The sequence below is a fragment of the Trematomus bernacchii genome, unplaced genomic scaffold (assembly GCF_902827165.1).
Source record: "Trematomus bernacchii unplaced genomic scaffold, fTreBer1.1, whole genome shotgun sequence".
Classification (NCBI taxonomy): Eukaryota; Metazoa; Chordata; class Actinopteri; order Perciformes; family Nototheniidae; genus Trematomus; species Trematomus bernacchii.
Window position 1 is genome coordinate 70,313 of NW_022987807.1, and position 20,641 is coordinate 90,953.

General features: G+C 39.4%; 1 protein-coding gene across 1 annotated transcript in view; it reads right to left on the minus strand.

The window, feature by feature from the left end:
• The window catches only part of LOC117498732 (polypeptide N-acetylgalactosaminyltransferase 9-like), a 121,267-nt gene that overhangs the window by 59,032 nt on the left and 41,594 nt on the right, over window positions 1–20,641 (minus strand). Inside the window, 1 exon segment of the mRNA XM_034150880.1 lies at window positions 10,568–10,742. Coding sequence (XP_034006771.1) covers window positions 10,568–10,742 — 175 coding nt within the window.

Sequence of the window (20,641 nt, forward strand, 5' to 3'; positions counted from 1 at the left end):
ATTTTGAAGTGTTTCACCCACGTTGACCTACTCTTAGCATTAATGTGTTTTAAGAATATGTTTTCCACTTGATGTGCTCTGAAAGAAAGCGTGTTAGCAAAAGAAGAGAGAAAGAGAAACTAAGTTACATCCCTTCAGAGGGAAAAGAGAGTGGATATTTTCCCAGGAGCAGACTAAGCCTCTATTTTAACTTGATGTGTTTCGCTTTATCAGGTTTTACCTCTTATCAAGTCTCTCAGCGGGATAAGTGTCACATTTTGACATTTCGTTTCCATGAGCAGGAGATATAAAATATGATATATTTGTTGTTCCGCAGAAAATTCACATCATAAACAGTAAAAAGGGGGAAGTGGATCCTGGCAGTCGCTTTGAATGTTGAATAAATGCTGATTCGACAGACTGCCTCGTCGCTGGCAACCCGTGTAAATGTAGCGCCGGGTTGAAGTCGAGACGACATCTGCAGTCATCCATGGCATCGCTTTATAAAATATAAAGTAAATACCTCTCTGTTTAGTGTGTTTCAAAGCAGTGGTGGAAAGGGATGAATTACATTTACTCTTTGATACTTTATTCTTCCGCTCCACTAACGCACAAACTAAACTAACTATCATTTTACATTATACATTCAGATTGTAACTAATACTTAATATGAATCAACTAAAAATTCAACATTTATACATCATTACAAGTCAAGATATCCGGTGACAGTATATAACGCTTCTCTTGGCTAGCGCTCCAACACATTGTACGTGATAGGCTAAGGGGCGGGACATCTCTAAGCGGTAGACCAATCACAACAGAGCCGGCCAGCTAACCAATCAGAGCAGACAGGGCTCTGGTTTCAGACAGAGGGTGAAAAGAGGTGCTGCAGCACAGGCAGTATGAGAAAAATAAAGAGCTTTTTGAACATTAAAGCAAGGAGACATGTCCCAGTAGAGACACTACATACTGATATACACCTGAACATCATCAGGAGAGGACTCTTTAAAGTAGAGACACTACATACTGATATACACCTGAACATGAGCAGGAGAGGACTCTTTAAAGTAGAGACACTACATACCGATATACACCTGAACATCATCAGGAGAGGACTCTTTAAAGTAGAGACACTACATACTGATATACACCTGAACACAGGGGCGGACTGGCCATCGGGACGTTCGGGACGAATCCCGATGGGCCGGTACTGAAGTGGGCCGGTCGGACGATGTGGGCCGCTCGGATAAGTCACTAGCACCCCCCCCCCCCCCCGTAGACAATTTCCTCGCGGTATATACTTGCGGCACCGAGGTGGGCCGCTCGGATAAGTCACTAGCACCCCCCCCGTTAGTATTTTACCGAGGTGGGCCGGCGGTACCGAAGTGGGCCGGTCGAGAGTCCCGGGCTGATTTGTAGTCCCAGTCCGCCCCTGCCTGAACATCAGCAGGAGAGGACTCTTTAAAGTAGAGACACTACATACTGATATACACCTGAACATCAGCAGGAGATGACTCTTTAAAGTAGAGACACTACATACTGATATACACCTGAACATCAGCAGGAGAGGACTCTTTAAAGTAGAGACACATACTGATATACACCTGGACATCAGCAGGAGAGGACTCTTTAAAGTAGAGACACTACATACTGATATACACCTGGACATCAGCAGGAGAGGACTCTTTAAAGTAGAGACACTACATACTGATATACACCTGGACATCAGCAGGAGAGGACTCTTTAAAGTTGAGGCACTACATACTGATATACACCTGAAAATGAGCCCCATATTTCCTCTTTAAGAACCAAAACTTAAGAGCCATCTTGAAGGACTCCAGATTGTTGGTGCCCTTGCCACTGGATGGGGTTTTTGTCGATGCCACACACAGTTAACTCCCCTTCTATTTAAAGCTTTGGCCGAGGGCATCATGGTCTCTGGATCCACAGAAAGACGCCCAGACGCTGCTGCCACTGGCTACATTTTCATAATCTTCTTATGCTGAGAGATCATCTCCACCACATCTTCAAAGCAACTCTTCATACGCTCAATTTGTCACATGATACACTTCTAAATGTATGTGGAAAAAATAGGCTCCAATTATAAAATGATAGCAGAACACTCCCACTCTCCAACTGTCTCTCGATCCTCCTTTTTCACCCATTCTCCCTGCCTCACCCTGATCCCTTCCCTTTCTCTCCCTCCATCTACTTCTCCTCAAAAAGGGAAACCCATTCATCTTCCAAAAGCTAAATTACTGCTTATCACATGAAGGCAGGGGACAGAGAGTACAGAGGGAATGGATCCAAATTGAACAATATGGGATGTCAGTCAAATGTGGAGCAGTACTTAGAAAAATAATTTCATAACATTGGAGTTTTTAGAAGAGCCGCCATTCTGAGAAACCAATAATGTTGGTGTCAATAACCTCCAGTTGGTGGTCTTAATAAGGCAAACAACCAATATGTGCAATAGACAAACCATTGATAAAAGCACAAGTACACACATCACCATTAATACATTTACACACTTTTGGAATATTATGTGTCCCAGTAGAGACACTACATACTGATATTAAGCTGGATATTAGCATATTATGTCCTTTTTAAGTCAAGAGGATCTGAGTTCTCTAGCTGACCAAAAAAAACAAACCAAAATAGTAAATAGCCGTTTTCACACATCACCATATAAGATGTACAGATCAGTCTACGCAACATTAAAATAGATCTGACATTTAAACTTGAAAACTTTCAGTAGATAAATCACCAAGTGTTTTTTTCTTCTTCACGATGCAATACAGTTCATTATCTTTAAAATAACCTGATGAAAAAGACAGTGTAAGCAACCTTTGCATGCTTGTCAAAAGCACTTGATTCTGTGCTTTGATAAAGACTTTAAACCTTCAGACAGGCTCATCTAATGAAGCGTTGTTCCTGACATGATTAGTTTGTCGTGATGCGCTGTAAAACTCCTTCTACACTCCCTCACCTTCAGAAACCCTCCCTGCCATTCATCTCCCCGCGTCCTTGAGAACCCTTAAATAAATAAATAAATAAATAAAACCCCGTGCCAGCAGTTCCTGTTCCTCCGGGATCTGAGAGCTGATAAGATATAGTCGCTGTGGAAACGAGGACACATCTGCTTTTGACAGATGAGCCCATGTCATTCCTCTTCCTGTATCTGCCATTTCATCTGCATAACACTCAGAGCGTTATTCATCCCCATCGACCCAAATCTTTCCCCCTTCCAGCGATGACTCATCCAATATTATGAATACATGCTGACAACCTCCACTGCCATTTATTGTAGCGCTTCATATTGAAACTCCAGCTCTGATTTATGAACTCTTCATGGATTACTGTTTGTCTTTCATAATAGCCCGTATCTTTGTGGAGCTTCGCATCGGGCAGAGTACACATTTCTCTGAATATAACAAACAGAACGGCATGTTACAAGCTAGGATAAATAAATCACTGCACAATTTATATCTGCTTCACTCCACCTCAGAGAGTGTTTCACCCTCAGCTTTACCTTTGCCCAGCGCAAAAAAACAACCTTTAGCTCTCCCATTTGAGATACAACTGATTATGTGTCCCAAAAGAAGCAGATCTTCAATTTGGAATTGCACACGTGAGTAACTCATGCAGGAACACATGTTAGTTTGGTGTATTGTACTTTCTATGGTGTACTATCTAAACGTAACACAAAAAGTAAGGACATTTGTATTTGGTAGATTATTTATTTATTGTAACAATGCTTCTTGGCAATACATCGTATACCGTTGGAAAGCCTGTTTTCTTACCTTTCCAATGGTGCCACATTTGTTAGGAACATGCATTTGTGGGAGGAGCAGCAGAGCTGAGTATGTGGGTTGCGCCCATGAAACATTTGACAAATCTCCTCCCTAACCCTAACCCTAAAACAGGCTTTCCAACGGTATAAGATGTATTGCCAAAAAGCATTGTTACAACAAAGAAATCATCTACCAAACACAAATGTCCTTACTGTTTGTGTTACGTTTATAAAAGGGGGGCCCTATTATACTCATGTTCAGGTTCATATTTGTATTTCGTGCCTTGACTGTGGCATGTTTACGCGCTATAATAAGCTAATGTTGGACTATAAAGGAACTACAGCTCGAGACTATGGTGCCCTTTGGCAAAAGCTTTAAATAGCAGAGGTAGTTTGTGTGTTTTTCTGTGTGTGGCATCGATAGAATGGCAATGGCACCAGAAATCTGGAGTATTTTGTGGTACCGGTAGAAGTCCTAAAGCTGTCAGAGCCAAATACCTCCAATATAACTCCAATGCAGGAGAAACCAGCTAATGCTGAGTTGGGAGAAATAATGCAGAAACTATTTACACATGACAGTTCGACTGAGCAATGAATTCAACACATTAGTTTGAGGATTTTTAAGGTAAACTGTCACATCTTTTACTATTTAAAAACAAGATTGGATAAATGTTTGAGCTGCTTAAAGAGAAATCATGGAGCCAATACATTAAATGACTGTATAATGGTACAAGTAGATGGGTTTATCTGTATTAATTAGATTTTAGATTATTCATCCTCATACCTTTTTAAGTATGTTTAAGCAAAGAGAAGGATATGTCTTTATCCTAATTTCTATTTAATAATTGACTTACTGCTTTGTCTTAGAACAAATGATCGGCTTAACATTAACAAACTGTGTATGCCATGATTACAAAACACACACGTTTGTATGTTTGAATTAAATATTGGATAGTTTGTTCTCTGTTTTTTACACGCCTTGCAGTGTTACAGTAATATGAAGGCAACTCCTGCATGTTTTATACTACAGGTTTTTATGGAGTTAGTTTCTAAATGTAGACTAGCGCTGAGAACACCGAAGCATCAATGATTACTGTGTTTAAACCCACACTGAAAGAAGACTTTAATTAGCACTGTGGTGAGATATTTTTAAAGTGTTTCGAAATAACTCTGAAAGTGTTCATTGTGTTTGCAGTGTGCATGTGATGCATATGAATGTGTGTGGTGTGTCTTTGAGAAGAAGCCTGCAGTGCCTCGAGCCATTTTTAAGCGAATCAAATCTGTTTAAATGTGAGGCTGTTCACAGTCCTGCTGCCTGACAGTTTCTCAGAGTAACTCAGACATGCACATGAAGAGCACATATTAATATAGGCCAGTCGGCTGCCTCTCATAGAAAAGGCAGTCTAAAGAAAGTGAAAAGGTATCTGTGCAGCATCTCAATTTTATATAGACTGGTGCACTGAGTAGGCCTACAGTACTTTTTGGAGGCAATCTTGAAACAAAAATTATCGGGATTTTACCATTAGATTAATGCAGAAATAAATATATATATCAATCTACCAATTGTATGATTTTTGAAGTGCTAATGCAATATCCAGAAGCAAAAAGATAACGACTAAAAAGTAACTACAGCACAGTCGCATGGCTGTGGATCCCCAACGCTAAGCTAAAGGCGGCTAATGTTTGCCGTGATGATGTTGATTAGTCTGATAAAGACACTTGTTAGCAACAACGGATTTTCAGTAAGGACATATTTATGAAATGGACCATGAAGGCAGCATCTCGCTGGTTACCTCCACAAAAAGGCAATGGTATTTTTCCATTGGATTCTGAATTATTGCAGAAAATAAACGTTCATAATACTTACATCTTTTGTTCAGTAGGCTATAACCCTAACTTTTATGATTTTTGAAGCGTAAATTCAATCCAGAAGTAAAAAGTTAACGTTATAGCACGGTCACATGACTTCACGTCACCACCACTAAGCTAAAGGCGGCTAATGTTGGGCTATGAAGGAACTACAGCACGGTCACATGACTTCACGTCACCACCGCTAAGCTAAAGGCGGCTAATGTTGGGCTATGAAGGAACTACAGCACGGTCACATGACTTCACGTCACCACCGCTAAGCTAAAGGTGGCTAATGTTGGGCTATGAAGGAACTACAGCACGGTCACATGACTTCACGTCACTACCGCTAAGCTAAAGGCGGCTAATGTTGGGCTATGAAGGAACTACAGCACGGTCACATGACTTCACGTTACCACCGCTAAGCTAAAGGTGGCTAATGTTGGGCTATAAAGGAACTACAGTACGGTCACATGACTTCACCACGGCTAAGCTAAAGGTGGCTAATGTTGGGCGTGATGACGTTTAGCCGTCTCATTTAGCAACTTCTTTCCCAGTTCATGCTTCTGCTTGATAACTATCTTCCTCAAAGAGCCCTTAAGCAATAGAAAGTGCATGAATGAGTCCTAAAACCAGGAAATGTGTCAGCATTTTAGCTAAAGAAACTGCCATTTTTCTGACAAATAGCCAACTGTAGAAACTTTCTACAGTGTTTTTATGTTGTTGAAAAAAACTTGAAAATGTCACAGACCTTATTTCAGGCATCTAACCCAAAGTTTATTTTGACACGAGGGAACCGGATGCTAACTAATTTCCGTTTTTTAGGACTCATTCCTGCACCACTCGGCATCGGGGCTTTTTGAGGTAGAGAGTGAAACGCAGAGCATGAATAGGTTCTGGATGGATTTGCTCAGGATGTGGTTGATGTGATATCAATGTAAAGGTGGATTCAATCTCGTTCTGCCTGGCCTCTGGTCTGTGAAGCGCTAAGAATGACTGCGGCCTTTTCTCACGTCTAGACGGATACAAAAACTCAGAAAAATATGTTTTTACTTAGCCTTCAATAACTCTGAAATGTATTAAATTAAATGTGATACCCCTCCACCTGCAGGTACTATCAAATATTAATGTGACAAATCTTATATTTTTATAATTACAGGAGGCGGAGGTTAGTTTTACCCATTCCCTACTTTTAGAAATTCAACAGTTTGTTTTATTTTAGATAAACTCCCCAGGTCACATAGCAGCGGAGCGTTTACAATTCATCAAAGGTTTGCTTTCTGAAGCATGTATTTCATTACAACCTCCCTGCAATGACAATCTCATCTGCAGCACACACTCAGTGGGGAGCGGCTGCGACACTTCTAATCATCAATCGTTAATAACCTGAGATTGCAACTGTGCAGGGACTTCAAAAAACCAAATAAATATCAATTTCCCCCTCGGCAGCTGCATGGTAGCACACAGACGGTCCTAATTACAACACGCTGCCATTTCCCGCCATTCATCCTGCTTATTTACAGAGAACGCAGAGGGACTGTTTGGAGCAGAATGGACGGCCGTTTTCCGAAGAATGGGAGCACATAAGCGTGAGAGGAGATGGATTATGAACATTTAGCTGATGCAATACCGCCTTAATGATAGGCAACGATTTCATATCCTCGTATTAAAGCAGAGCAAATCTGATTCCATCATTCTTCCGCTTGCTTCTTAACTCAACATGGTGTGAGGGATGTGAAACAGCTGTCAAGTGCAACACAGTACGGTACAATTATGTTCACTTTAACAATAATGCAACTGGCAATACATTTTTCTGCTGCAAATGCACAGCCGCCCGATGAATCAAAGCACTGCAGCTCTGTCTCTGGCTCAGTGTGCACAAGGTCATCGAGGGAGAGTCACCACAACAACTACAGGAGCCATCCATCTCACTTATCGCTGAATGTGCAACGGTGAATAATCATATTATGATAAATAGGGGGGCTTCTCCCACAGTGGCAAATAGATAGTGTACATACCACAAGTGAATCTATCTGAATGAAAAGCAGCAGCACAGAGACATTTGCAGACAAACAGTAGATAATAAATGTCATCTTCTCCATATGTTCCTTCACCTAGCATCTACATTGAAGGGAAATCACAAGAGCTCCACCTTTCATTGACTTCCTGTCAGAGGTGTAACGTTACTAAGTATACTCAAATACTGTATTTAAGTAAAATGTTGAGGTACTTTACATGTTATGCTACTTTGTACTTCTACTTTATTACAATTCAGAGGTAAATCATGAACTTATACTCCACTACATGTATTTAATACCTTTAGTTTACTTTACAGATGTGGATGAATGATGTGAAATATAATCAAGTGTTAAATCAGACTTTAGTTCCACCTGGAGTAAATTCACAAGCTACCCTGCAGTATACAAAGTCATTCAAACTAGCTGCACCTTTACCAGCTTTGAGAACACTTTAATGATCAATCATTATAAAACATATCATATATATTATTCTGAAATGGACCAATCTGCACAATGACTACTTTTACTGTCGCTACTTTCACTTTATTTTGATGATAATACTTTTATACTTTCACTTGAGGAACATTTTGAATGCAGGACTTTTACTGTAACAGAGTATTCCTACACTCTGATACTTCTACTTTTACTCAAGTACAAGATCTGAGTACTTCTACTTTTACTGGCCTTCTAGTCAGAGCGGAGCACGACTCATGACATTTCCCTGTGTTTGATTTTTATATTTGTATTGTCTTCTGTTTGCGATCGCAGTAATGTGTTTTTTATTTGCATGTACAGCACTTTGGCTCGACCAAAAATCGTTTTTAAAATGTGCTATATAAATAAAACCTGATTTGATTTGATTTGATTCCTCAAGTACAAGATCTGAGTACTTCTACTTTTACTCAAGTACAAGATGTGATTACTTCTACTTTTACTCAAGTACAAGATATGAGTACTTCTACTTTTACTCAAGTACAAGATCTGAGTACTTCTCCCACCTCTGCTTCCTGTAAATAAAACCTCCCTCAAAAGCAAAAAAGAATACGTATTAAAGGAGCATGGAGGCGGGTGTGTGAAGAGAGAGGTGTGTGAAACTCACACGGTGGCAGCAGGTGAACTAACTCAAAGGAAGTGTGTGCGGAGGAAGAGGAAACCTATAGGTAGGTGAGCGGGTTCTGTGGGGGCATGAAAGGAACGTCTATTTTAGAGCAGATGGGAAACAGATGAGGGCTCCACCTGGGCATCAATTATCATCAGTGTGGATTCAAGATTCTAAGGTTTGATTGTCATCTGCACAAAGCTACAGTGTAGAAATGGCAATGAAATTCTTCGGACCTGAGATCCTCCAACAATGTAATAAAAATACAAAATAAAAACCTCTGCTCCCCTCCTCTTCTACCCTCTTCATCCCTCCTCCTCCTCCTCTTCCTGACTCCCAGACAGCTTCCCAGGGAACAAAGGCTACACTTCTTCTTCACACCCTGACTGATTTGACATGCTCAAATTAGGTGCCAATTACATGTGTTTGAGTGACTTGTTTGTGGGTAAACCGGAGCAGCCGGCAGACATTGGGCTGAGACCCCCTGAAGTCATTTCATATTGCAGAATAAGCCCCGAGCCTGCAGGTGAGATTATGTGGAAATGCTCAAAATGTGTGCTCCCTCTTTAATTATACTCTCTCTCACCTCTCCATTCTGTCAGCGTGTGTTTACTGGACAGGTGATTTAAATTGGGCTGTCCTTTTATTCAGCTCTAACCAAACACATCACTTTCACATTACAATGTACAAAAGGAGATGATGGAGAGCGTAATAATGATAAACCCTTACTAATAATAAGGGTCATTATCAGTGGTGGGAAGTAGCACCATACTCAAGTTCAAATGTTGAGGTACTTGAGTATACTTCTACTACAATTCAAAGGTAAATATTCTACTTTTTACTTCAATACATTCATTATAAAACCGTAGTTACTTCAAAGATTCGGATTTCTAAACACAGAACATATGAATAACTACTACTCGTTATATTTAACCATCTAAAACATGCTTTGGTACATTAATTGGTGGCAATTTTGTGTATTGTGTATAGTATTCTTTGAGAAAGACTACTTATTTCCACCGTTGTAACACTGACTGGCATGGATTTTATCATCTGTTTTTGCAACTATATGTTTTCACAATGTTTTGTTCACCTGAAGTTTCTTGCTGTCACACTTTGTATGAATGAGTTTGTTACCTCTCGGTCTGACAGCCTTATAGCGGGAGAGGAGGATGACAGAAGTCACACACTCACCGGCAACAACATCCGGTGTCCACAGACACCTTTTAGTCTTTGTTATGATAGTTCCCGTCTGAAAGACACGGTTTTCTAATAACAGTGACTTGCCAAGTTGCCAGACGCTTTTCTGAAAAGTTGTAATATTTTCAACCTTGTCCTAGAGAAAAAAGTCAATGTGCCTTTTCAGAAGGATTCACTTCTGACGCTCTGTTCTCATTTGAATCAATTTTAAAAAGATGCTGGCGTTTAGAAAAAGGCACCATGTGGACACAGGCCCTAAAACATTTAATTGATCCAGCGTCCTCAAATGTGATGATTTAAATATCTTACTTCATTTGTACTTATAGTAACATTCTCAATGCAGGACTTTCACTTGTAATGGAATATTTCTACAGTGTACTATTCATACTCTGCCTTAAGTAAAGGATGTGAACACTTCTTCCACTACTGGTCATTATGCAGTAAAACGCTGTGTCAGTGAGAGTTGATGTGCTTTGGGGCTGACTAAACTGCATATTTCAAAAGATAATAATCAGACATGACATCCTTCTGTAGTGGAAACATGACAAGCAAAGCACAGAAGGTAAAAGGTGAGAAAAGGACAAGAGGAGCAGCTCCGACATCCTCGTGTTAAACGTGACCTTTTCTTACCAGCCGGTGTTGAACTCGACGTGGGCATCAAAGAATCCGACCACAGGAGCCGTGGCGGCGTTCCAGCCGTGAATCCTGGCTCGAATCAGACCTTCCCGTTTGCTGTTCCTCACGATCTTCACCAGGCCCGGGTAGCGTTTGTTCACATATTGATCCAAGTTGAATTTCAGCTCCACTGAAAGAGGCAAGGCAAGACAGGGCAAGTTTATTTATACAGCACTTTTCAACACAAGGCAATTCAAAGTGCTTTACACAAATGAAAGACATTAAAGGTCCCCTATTATACTGTTTTTAATCAATTTATTATAGGTCTCTAGATATATACAGAACATGTCTCTGAAGTGTTTGGCTCCAAACACCAAACAGATCATTGCAGCATCCCATAATCCCCTCTGTTTCAGCCCTGTTTCAAAAGTGCTGATTCTCTGTCTGTTACTTTAGATGAAAATAAGGAGCCACTCCCCACGCCCCTCTGAGAGATATTTGGTTAAAAAGAACACAATGGTGCTCTAGGAGGAGATTCAGGTGATAAGGTGGGGGGGGGGGGTTACCTTGGTTGATGATTGGCTAATGGTTACACAAGCCAAAACATCATTATGACATCATCAAGTGGCCAAAATCTGATCAGCTCATTTTCAGACAGGTTTTTATATAAATGGATCAGGACAAAAAGAGAGAGAATCTTTTTTCCTGAAACGTTCAGAGTCTCTTTACACAGAGGGGACACATGTTGATGTAGAAGAGACATGAAGAAGAGGGGACACATGTTGATGTAGAAGAGACATGAAGAAGAGGGGACACATGTTGATGTATAGAAGAGACATGGATTTTGCATAATAGGTGACCTTTAAGAGCATAAAACACATTAGAAACATTAAAAGGCAAAGATAATAAAACATGAATAACACAGGTACATGATTACAAGTTACAGTGCAGTGTAAGATGTGAATAGTTCAATTAAAAGTAGTCAGAGTTGCAGCGGACCTGCAGGTTTCTGGTAGTTTCTTCCAGATATTTGGCAATATCCCTCACCAAATTCTCACATTCCTCTACCCCTAGTCTTCCCATGAAAGAGGGTAGATTAGAAATAATCGTTCTTTAAATGACATCCAAATGAGTCGTGAGGACATTAGTCGGGCAGCTGTAGTAAATGATAATGTACTTTCAAAATGGTCTAACTTCACTTGATTCTTAATTTCAGGAGTTTGGCAAAAAGAAAGTGATGAGAACTATTGTCAGGAAGCAATCAGGAAGAAAAATGCTATCAGTTTCTCATTACACTTTGAAAAGTAATTACATAACTAAGTCATTATTCAACAGCTAAACTTATTTGTCACATTAGCAGCTCACTCAGCTTTAAATGTAGCTGGTACCTTAAGCTAAACAACTCCAAAGCCTCCAAAAACACAAAACAGCTCTTCAGTATTCAACAAGTGTAGGAATAGAAAACCAGACATCGTTGTTTTACAAGAACGGTTTTCGAGGTATTTACTGATCATCATTACCTAGCTTAGCATTAGCCTAGCTACTTGCATGTAGCACTAGTAGTCTCGTATTACAGTGAAACAGTGGGGTTTACACACCCGCAAATTAGCATATTATGTCCTCTTTAAACATTACAAAACACAAAGACCAAAATTAAGTTCTTCTGCAAAAAAAAGAGCAGACAAAATCTTAATGAAAATATTGGATTCCCAATTTTCTAACTCGATATCCAAGCCCACTTTGACATATTTTGCCCCGCTTGACAGGTTTTTCCTCAAAAAGTAGAATGAAAGATATCTGGGATTCACAATGGGAGACACAACTACAATTTCTACAGTTTTATGGAAATGTGGTGCAGCACCACAACATCCACCTCCTCTCAATGCCACAATACTATAAGTGTATTTTAGTAAAAGTCAAAACCTCCAAAACCATAGGACTAAATATTTATTTAACATGGGTAAAACATGGGTGTGATGGTAGGCCCCATACTTATATATATAATAATATATATTCTTGAAATGGCAAATTGAAGTTTATATAGTGGGAGCTCGGGAAAAGTTAGGAAAAAAAAGGGTCAACAAAACATTTTTATAGCAAACTAATGAGGAAGATAAAACATAAACCGAGGGCTCATGCATTTTAAACGAGACACTGTTTTGATTTTGGCAGCCTCGATGCTTACTCATAACCAAATCGTCTCACAAATTGTTTAAAATCCAACTAGAAATTAATTTAATCATCCAAACTGACGTGTTTATTCCAGCTGGATTACACCATCTCTCCGCCTCTGCTCTCTCAGACGAGCTTGGCAGTCATAACTTAAAAAAATAAAGTTTCCCGGGTAAACAGCCAGTTTCACAAATTGCCGTCTGGGTTTGGTCGGAGGATAGATGACGGTTTGAGCTTCTCCTCTGGGTGACTGCTGAGCGTTCCACTTTCTGGGGGAGAGATTAATAAGGACGCTTGTGGCTCTGAGCAGAATCCACACCTCGCCAATGTGGCTCGCAACATAAATCAGACAGAGAGAGAAAGTAGAAAAATGTCTAATCCCTTTTTCTGCGAGGCTGTGGAGACTCAGTGAGTGGAAGGATAACAAAACACACAGCGGTGGGAGAGAGGAGGGAAATGTGGGGGCAGTGACCCTTGAAGCTAACGGGTCTTAGCATTTGACACCAAATTAAAGCAACCCATGGAGACTTCTTCTGTTTCTTCTGCCTGCTGGGGATGTGTGCTCTTTTTTATTTCTTTGGTACTCTAATGTTTAAAGAGGCCCTATCCTGCTTTTTGGTTTTCCTTTCCTCTAGTAGGTTTTGGTGGCATGTAAATGGTCGGCAAAGGATAGAATTCAGAGATTGGTTTCTCTCCCACTTACCTCCCTGCCTGAAAACACCTCCATCTTCACTCCCTTCTTTACTTCTGGAACATTCACTAGGTAACACTCACGCTTCTATTGGCTGTCGCTCAAACACATTGTAACGTGATAGGCTAAGGGGCGGGACATCTCTAAGCGGTTGAACCAATCACAACAGAGCCGGCCAGCTAACCAATCAGAGCAGACTGGGCTCTGGTTTCAGACAGAGGGTGAAAAGAGGTGCTGCAGCACAGGCAGTATGAGAAAAATAAAGTCTCCTGAAGCATCAGCAGGAGAGGACTCTTTAAAGTAGAGACACTACATACTGATATACACCTGAACATCAGCAGGAGAGGACTCTTTAAAGTAGAGACAACTACATACTGATATACACCTGAACATCAGCAGGGAGAGGACTCTTTAAAGTAGAGACACTACATACTGATATACACCTGAACATCAGGCAGGAGAGGACTCTTTAAAGTAGAGACAACTACATACTGATATACACCTGAACATCAGCAGGAGAGGACTCTTTAAAGTAGAGACACTACATACTGATATACACCTGAACATCAGCAGGAGAGGACTCTTAAAGTAGAGACACTAAATACTGAAAATAAGAGGTTAGAAGCTTTTTCTCCCTAGCCTTCAGAGATGCCGTCATTTGAAAAACGATTAAGTTTCAATGGAAATATTAGATGTATTCTAAAAAGAGAAAGATATTATTTTTCATTTCCTCCACATCTTATCATCTTGTGTTCCTCAGTTTTAATCTGGGCACTCTTTGCAGGGGATGGGATGGAAATCACTAGATTAAACTTCTTAACTGTATACAAAGAAGTTAAAACTCAACCTGCCAAAATAATAATAGCTAATTACAGTTAACATTACTTTTGATACACTTCTTCATAATGCTGGTGATTCTGGAGCTGGTTATTTAAGTCTTCATTAACCCTTTGGAGTCCTGGGCTAATTTGGCCGTTTTCGCATACTTTTGATTTGTCTTACTAAACCCCATTAAGAAATGTTTGGCATGTCAATGTTTGGTATCTTTTTTTTAAGGACAACCTCACCTATATAACCTGATAGTTCTTTTTTTCATTTTGAGATACTATATGAACATTTTGGACCCAAAAATCACAAAAAAAATTTAAAACGGATTTTGAAAATGATATTATTTTTTATATAGGTAACACAAACATGCACAACGAAACTATTTGAAAGCTGGAAATGTATACATGGGATGTCACTATGATAATGTGAAAGTTTGATTGAGGTAGCATGAACCTATATACACATTTTATGAACAAATAACAAGTGTATCCATAGGCGTTTTTCCTAATTTCTCAAGTTCTGTCAACAGTGACACAGTAGGCACAACAAAACATTTAAAAGCTTAAATAATGTACATTGGATTTCATTCTGATAAGGCAAAAGTGTTATTATAAATATAATACAAATATATATATATACACATTATGTACAAAAATCAGTTTTTTCTGTCTTTATCTGTGCCACGCTTCAAAGCAGTTTCTGTCAACAGAGGGCAACATCACAGGCTCCTCCTCCTCCTCCATGTCAAAAAACAAGCTTATAGCTTGACTCACGTTCAGAGTTCTCTTCATCATAGTTGAATCTTCATTGGCGACACACTTTACCTCACATTGACTATATACAGTATTGATTGTCCTTCCTCCTTATCTCCAACCATTTGGACGCAAACTTGCATTTCCCCATAACGATGTTGTTTAACAACCGGCGTAAACGGACCTTCGCGCGCTATCAAGCAGTGAGCGTGCGATGTCCTGTTCAGATGACGTCAAATCCAACGGGATGCCATAATAAACTACACAGAATCACACTACACACCTACGCAATGATTACATTCAGGCAAACTGTAGAATACAACCTCTTTGGACAATTTATATACTTATTGAAAACAAGCTACAAAATGTAATACCTTGGAAAATGCCGTTTAATACTTTTTAATACTTTAATTTTCGCTAAATTGATTTATCAACTTTTAATACTTTTTAAGACCCCGCGGACACCCCTGTATGAGAGCATTTCATTCTCGCACATTTAGATGGTAAAGGTCTACTTTATCAAACCTGGTGTTACAGAAAGTTATCATACAAATTTCCCTTAACTTGTAGTTCACCATTTATATCAAAGAGCACAAAGTTAAACCTTCCTTTCGTCTTTCATCTATTGTTTATCGTTAAAGCATCTCTAAACAGTGGCAAATTAGCACGCTGTTAGCATTTAGCATTTATGACACGTAAAGGTAGGGACACACCAAGCTGACACCAAAGAACTCACACAGACGGACCCGACTGTTGTGTCGCCTCACGTCTCCTGCGTCTTGGCCAACAGTCGCACTGGAACACACCGCAAAGACTTCAGCCGACGGCCAAGAAGCACGTACGAACTGCGCCTGCGTGAGTGGCAATAACTCTCCTTACCAGCAGGCGGCGGTAGTGTGTATTCGTCATTCAAAAGAGGCAACAACCGGAAGACAGACTGCGTCGGCCTCGCTCTGATCCTAGCAAATAAAACATTGGACTGTGTCCACGGGTCGAGAGTTATGGAGCCGAGAATACATTTTAAAAAGGACTAGCGGTGAAACGTAGCGGAGGATAAATAACTATCCATCATACTATGAATTTAAAATGAACGCTTAGTAGACGGCAGGAGCGCCATGAATTCCTTTGGCCAAATTGGAGATTATGAGCTGCTGTGCTAAGAATAGATGGCACAGAGGACATGCTTCTGATTATTTAAAACTGTGGTAAAAGCCAACTTGCATGCTCCAAAGCCTGAAATAAATCCTCCTACAACCTGCCTTTTATGTGCTACCTAACTTGCAGCACGCACCTTTATTTAGAATAAGCTGCAGGGTTTTCTGTTTCTGATCCAGTGAGATCAGCCTCACAACAGCAGACAGGTGTGTTTGATTGTGTTTATAAAAGTTACAACATCTGCAGCTATACAAAAGATCTCCTTCTTTTTTAAATACTTTTAATTTATTGACTTTAACCTGTTAAGCCCTCAGCCTGTTTTTCAGGTCTCAGTCTCGAAAATGACATTCCCAGAACAAATGACCATATCTTCCCTTCTAAAAGGGGTCAATTAATAATCTTTTTTCTCAAAGCAAGGTTACATCTGTGAGTTGGATGTAGAAGTGTCAGAATCAATATAGATGTTTTTATTTTAAAGTAATTCAGATTGAACATAGTAAAGAAATGTAAATTATAGTGTCCGTCCAAAAAAACAACAACATTACTTATAGTGAAAACCACCCTTGAATGATGGGATAGTAGACTAAAAGCTTTAGGAATCCAAACTATAACATATAATAAGTACCCTGTATCAAGATTGATGCAAAACAAGTGAAGTTTGACCTTTTTAGAGAGATTTAGAACAAAAAACCCACTTCTGGGGTCATTTGGGTGCATTTTCCATATCTCTGGCCCAAGTAATGTGAGGTTAATTAAATATTAAAAAACGAATGTAAGATGATACTCCCCTCCCTCGCAGTGAGACAGAATAAACCCTCACTGTAAATGGAGAGCGTTTGGCAGCCGACCTGTGCACAACGGAAATAATCTGTGCAGCAGCGTGTCAGCAGTATGGAGGTTATCCACCTCTCACACACTTATTGTAAACAGCACGGTGGTAAATGGGTTCATGTTTGTTTCACTTCTCCATCCTTAACCTACTCTTAACATTCATTTTAAATTCTGCAACAATATGCTGGACTTTCTCTGAATCACTGATGGTTAAGTTATGAAAAAAAGGGATGCACTCTTTAACCTGGACTACATTAAAAAATCCGTTTTTTAATCACCCATTTTCATTGTTCTTAACGGGAAGAAATTCAGCTAACTGACGATACAGTATGAACCATTTTTAGCTAAACGAAACACAAGGGTAATAGCAAGCCTCTGAATTAGCGCTGAGCGAAAAAATGCTAACGCACTTAGCACAGAACTCACGGTAGAAATACTTTATTACTTATCGGATCTGCACAAACAAGATATCAGATTAAAGCTGAGATTCCACAGATTCTAGAGGTATAAGTATCATCACTGAGCGACCAAAACTCGCGGCAGCTCAGGCAAACCCAGACAACACACGACGTAGCTTTACTGAGCCAAAACTGCAAATATGTCTTGCCTTTTGCTGTTTCTGATCAAAAGTTGTGTTCAACCCTAACCCTAATGCATTGGAAAACCTGCTCGTACTCTACTACCTTCCTGTGCAAGTAGTGATGGAAAGCAGTTTATTAAATTTAAGATACACTTTTAATGGAAAGTAAATTAAGAGGACTCCAAAAAAATGTACTAAATGAGACCAAATTAATTTTATCGTAGCAAATAAAAACAAATATCCGTCAGCATGTTAAACACATTTTCCATTACTTAATGCCATATTAACTCCCATCTTCTTTGTTTATTATGTATTACTGTACCTGCTCATATCATGCAGTACTTTTGGATTGCAAGTATTTTATTTTATGCTATTTTTCTTTATATTTATATCTTACATTTGTATTTAGTTTTTATTCCTTACATTCATTATTTCCATTGTTATTATCCTTCTGATAATTCATTTTTCTGCAGTTTATAATGTTTTTGTTATATATATATATATATATATATTTAAAGTGGACCTATCATGCTATATTTGAATAATATAGTGTAGGATCATACCTATATAAGGCATATTTATACTTTTTTTTTTTCAAAATACCAAACAGATCATGCATTTTAGCCATGCCTCATTTCGCTCAATTTGACAATTTATAGCTCTGTTTGTGCAAGGGCAGATTCTGTGAGAACAGCACCATCTACTGGCCTGGCATATGTACTACAACGTCTCCAGCGCTTTCGAACGGCAATGGCCGTGGCTGTCTCCTCCTGATTGGTGGAGTTGGCCCAATAGCCGTAGCGCCACCGTCCTGACGTCAGGACAGTGTTCAAATCTGGATCAGTTTTTATCAGATCCGTTGCAGCCCCTTTTTTAGAGATTTGGGTATGGGGAGGAAAATAGAGAGGGTTGTGTTTTCTGACACTTGGTGAGTTCCCTGGAACACCGGGGACACATATTCATGTATAAGAGACGTACAAAAGTGCATTTTGCATGATAGGTCCCCTTTAAAGTCTGCTGAACTGTCTCTAAACTAGAGTGCAACTACAAAGAGATATTGTCCATTTGCAGCTGTAGAGTCAGATAGACTTTTAACCCTTAGACCCTTAGAAGTGGGTCTTTTTTGACCCGGTGAGGTGGTTTTCTTAGAGTATCTTTGTAATTACATTTTTTTTTATCATTTCATATTCCAGCTATTCCTCAAAAAACGTGTTTTGGATATCATGCCATTCAAATTTTAAATTTATATTTGATACATTTTAAGATATTGTAGTTTTTGTATTACTACCCCAAGCTTCCATAAGAGGGTCAAAAATGACCCGCATGCATTTTCTATGGAATTTCGTTTTTTTTTTCAAAATGTAAAAGAAAAATTAAATATAAAATATTTCTAGTGTGAACCAAAATATAATACTAAATATTATACAAGTGATTTTTCTTAACCAAAATGACAAAAATGGCATAGAAACACATATTATTCTAATACAGGTCCTTTTTGACCCACTTATGGAAGAGTGTAGGGTCTAGTCCCTCGTGCATCTAAGGTTAACCTGTTAACCCCCGAGCCTGTTTTTCAGGTTTCAGGCTCGAAAATGACATGCCCAAAACAAATGACTACAACTTAACTTCTAAAAGGTTTATATGAATAATTTATTTTATCAAAGCAAGGTTACATCTGTGAGTTGGATGTAGAAGTGTCAGAATCAATATAGATTTTTCTCAGTCAGAGTAAATTCAGATGGAACATAGCAAAAAAAGGTAAATTCTTACCTCCGCCTAAAGAAAAAACATTACTTATAGTGAAAACCACCCTTGAATGATGGGATGGTAGACTAAAAGCTTTAGGAATCCAAACTATAACATATAATAAGTACCCTGTATCAAGATTGAGGCAAAACAAGTGAAATTTGACCTTTTTAGAGAGGTTTAGCAAAAAAATATTCCAGGCGGAATAAGCTTTCGGCACATTTGGGTACATCTGGTTCCATCAGTGCCATTTGACCTTTTTCAGGTACCAGACTATAAAAATGGTGTATTACATTTAATTATCACCATATCACCATCGTTTTTTGTTTTTTTTGTGAAAAAAAAGGACCCGCCGACGGGGTCTTTGGGGCTTAACAGGAAAGTACATTTCCCAAAAACAACTGAGCTTAATTAAACCAAATTAAGTTTATTGTAGTGAATAAAAACTGTGTGTCTTACAAAATAAATATCATGCAGTATGTTAACAAGCCACTCTTTTCACTTAATCCCATTTAATGTATGCAATGTTTAAAGTAATTCAGCTCCACTTGAAATTAACACTACGAGCTGTATTCAACCGCTCCTCAGTTTATATCCTGTTTTCATTATATGAATCATTAAGTTATCAATTTGGTGCTGGTATTTGCTGGAATTCAATCTTGTAGGGCTCATTAAGCCTTTTCTTTGTGCTAACATTGCAAACAACGATGAATTATCTTGCCACACACCCACACCCACACAAACACACACAGCCAAAGCCCATCACTGGGAATGTGACTTTAGTTCAGAGCGTTGGATCCAGCGCTGGGAATAAACCTCTCAGCCACCAATAAATGTCAGCGGCGTCCCCAGCTAAGGAAATGTGTTGCGGCTACAAAGCAAACACACCTCACACGCTTGATTTATTATGCCAGGAGAGTGTGGCTGTACCTCCACTCATCTCTCTGAGCCTTGTTTAAATGAGAGGGGACACACAGAGCCATCCAGAAAAGGTCAAGCAGTGCAGCATGCATGTTAATTGTCTAATGTCACAGCAGAGCGGCTCCCAGGAAACGTCTCACACTTCGGCACAAATCATCATCACTGTGTGTAAACATACAGTTAGCGCCGCTGACGGACGTGTCGGTTAGCATGAGTGACCTGAATTTGTTCTCGCATTAAACGTGCACAAGTGAGCAGCAAAAAGGTCCACACCTTCTAGCGTGATGTCAGTGAACTGCACACAGGACACTAATGCTAGGAAAGGTTACTAAACATGTGACAGAAGTTGAAATGAGAGTTTGGATCGTTGTTTTTAAGCTTACTGCTGTTTAGACACAGCTTGTACAATACTC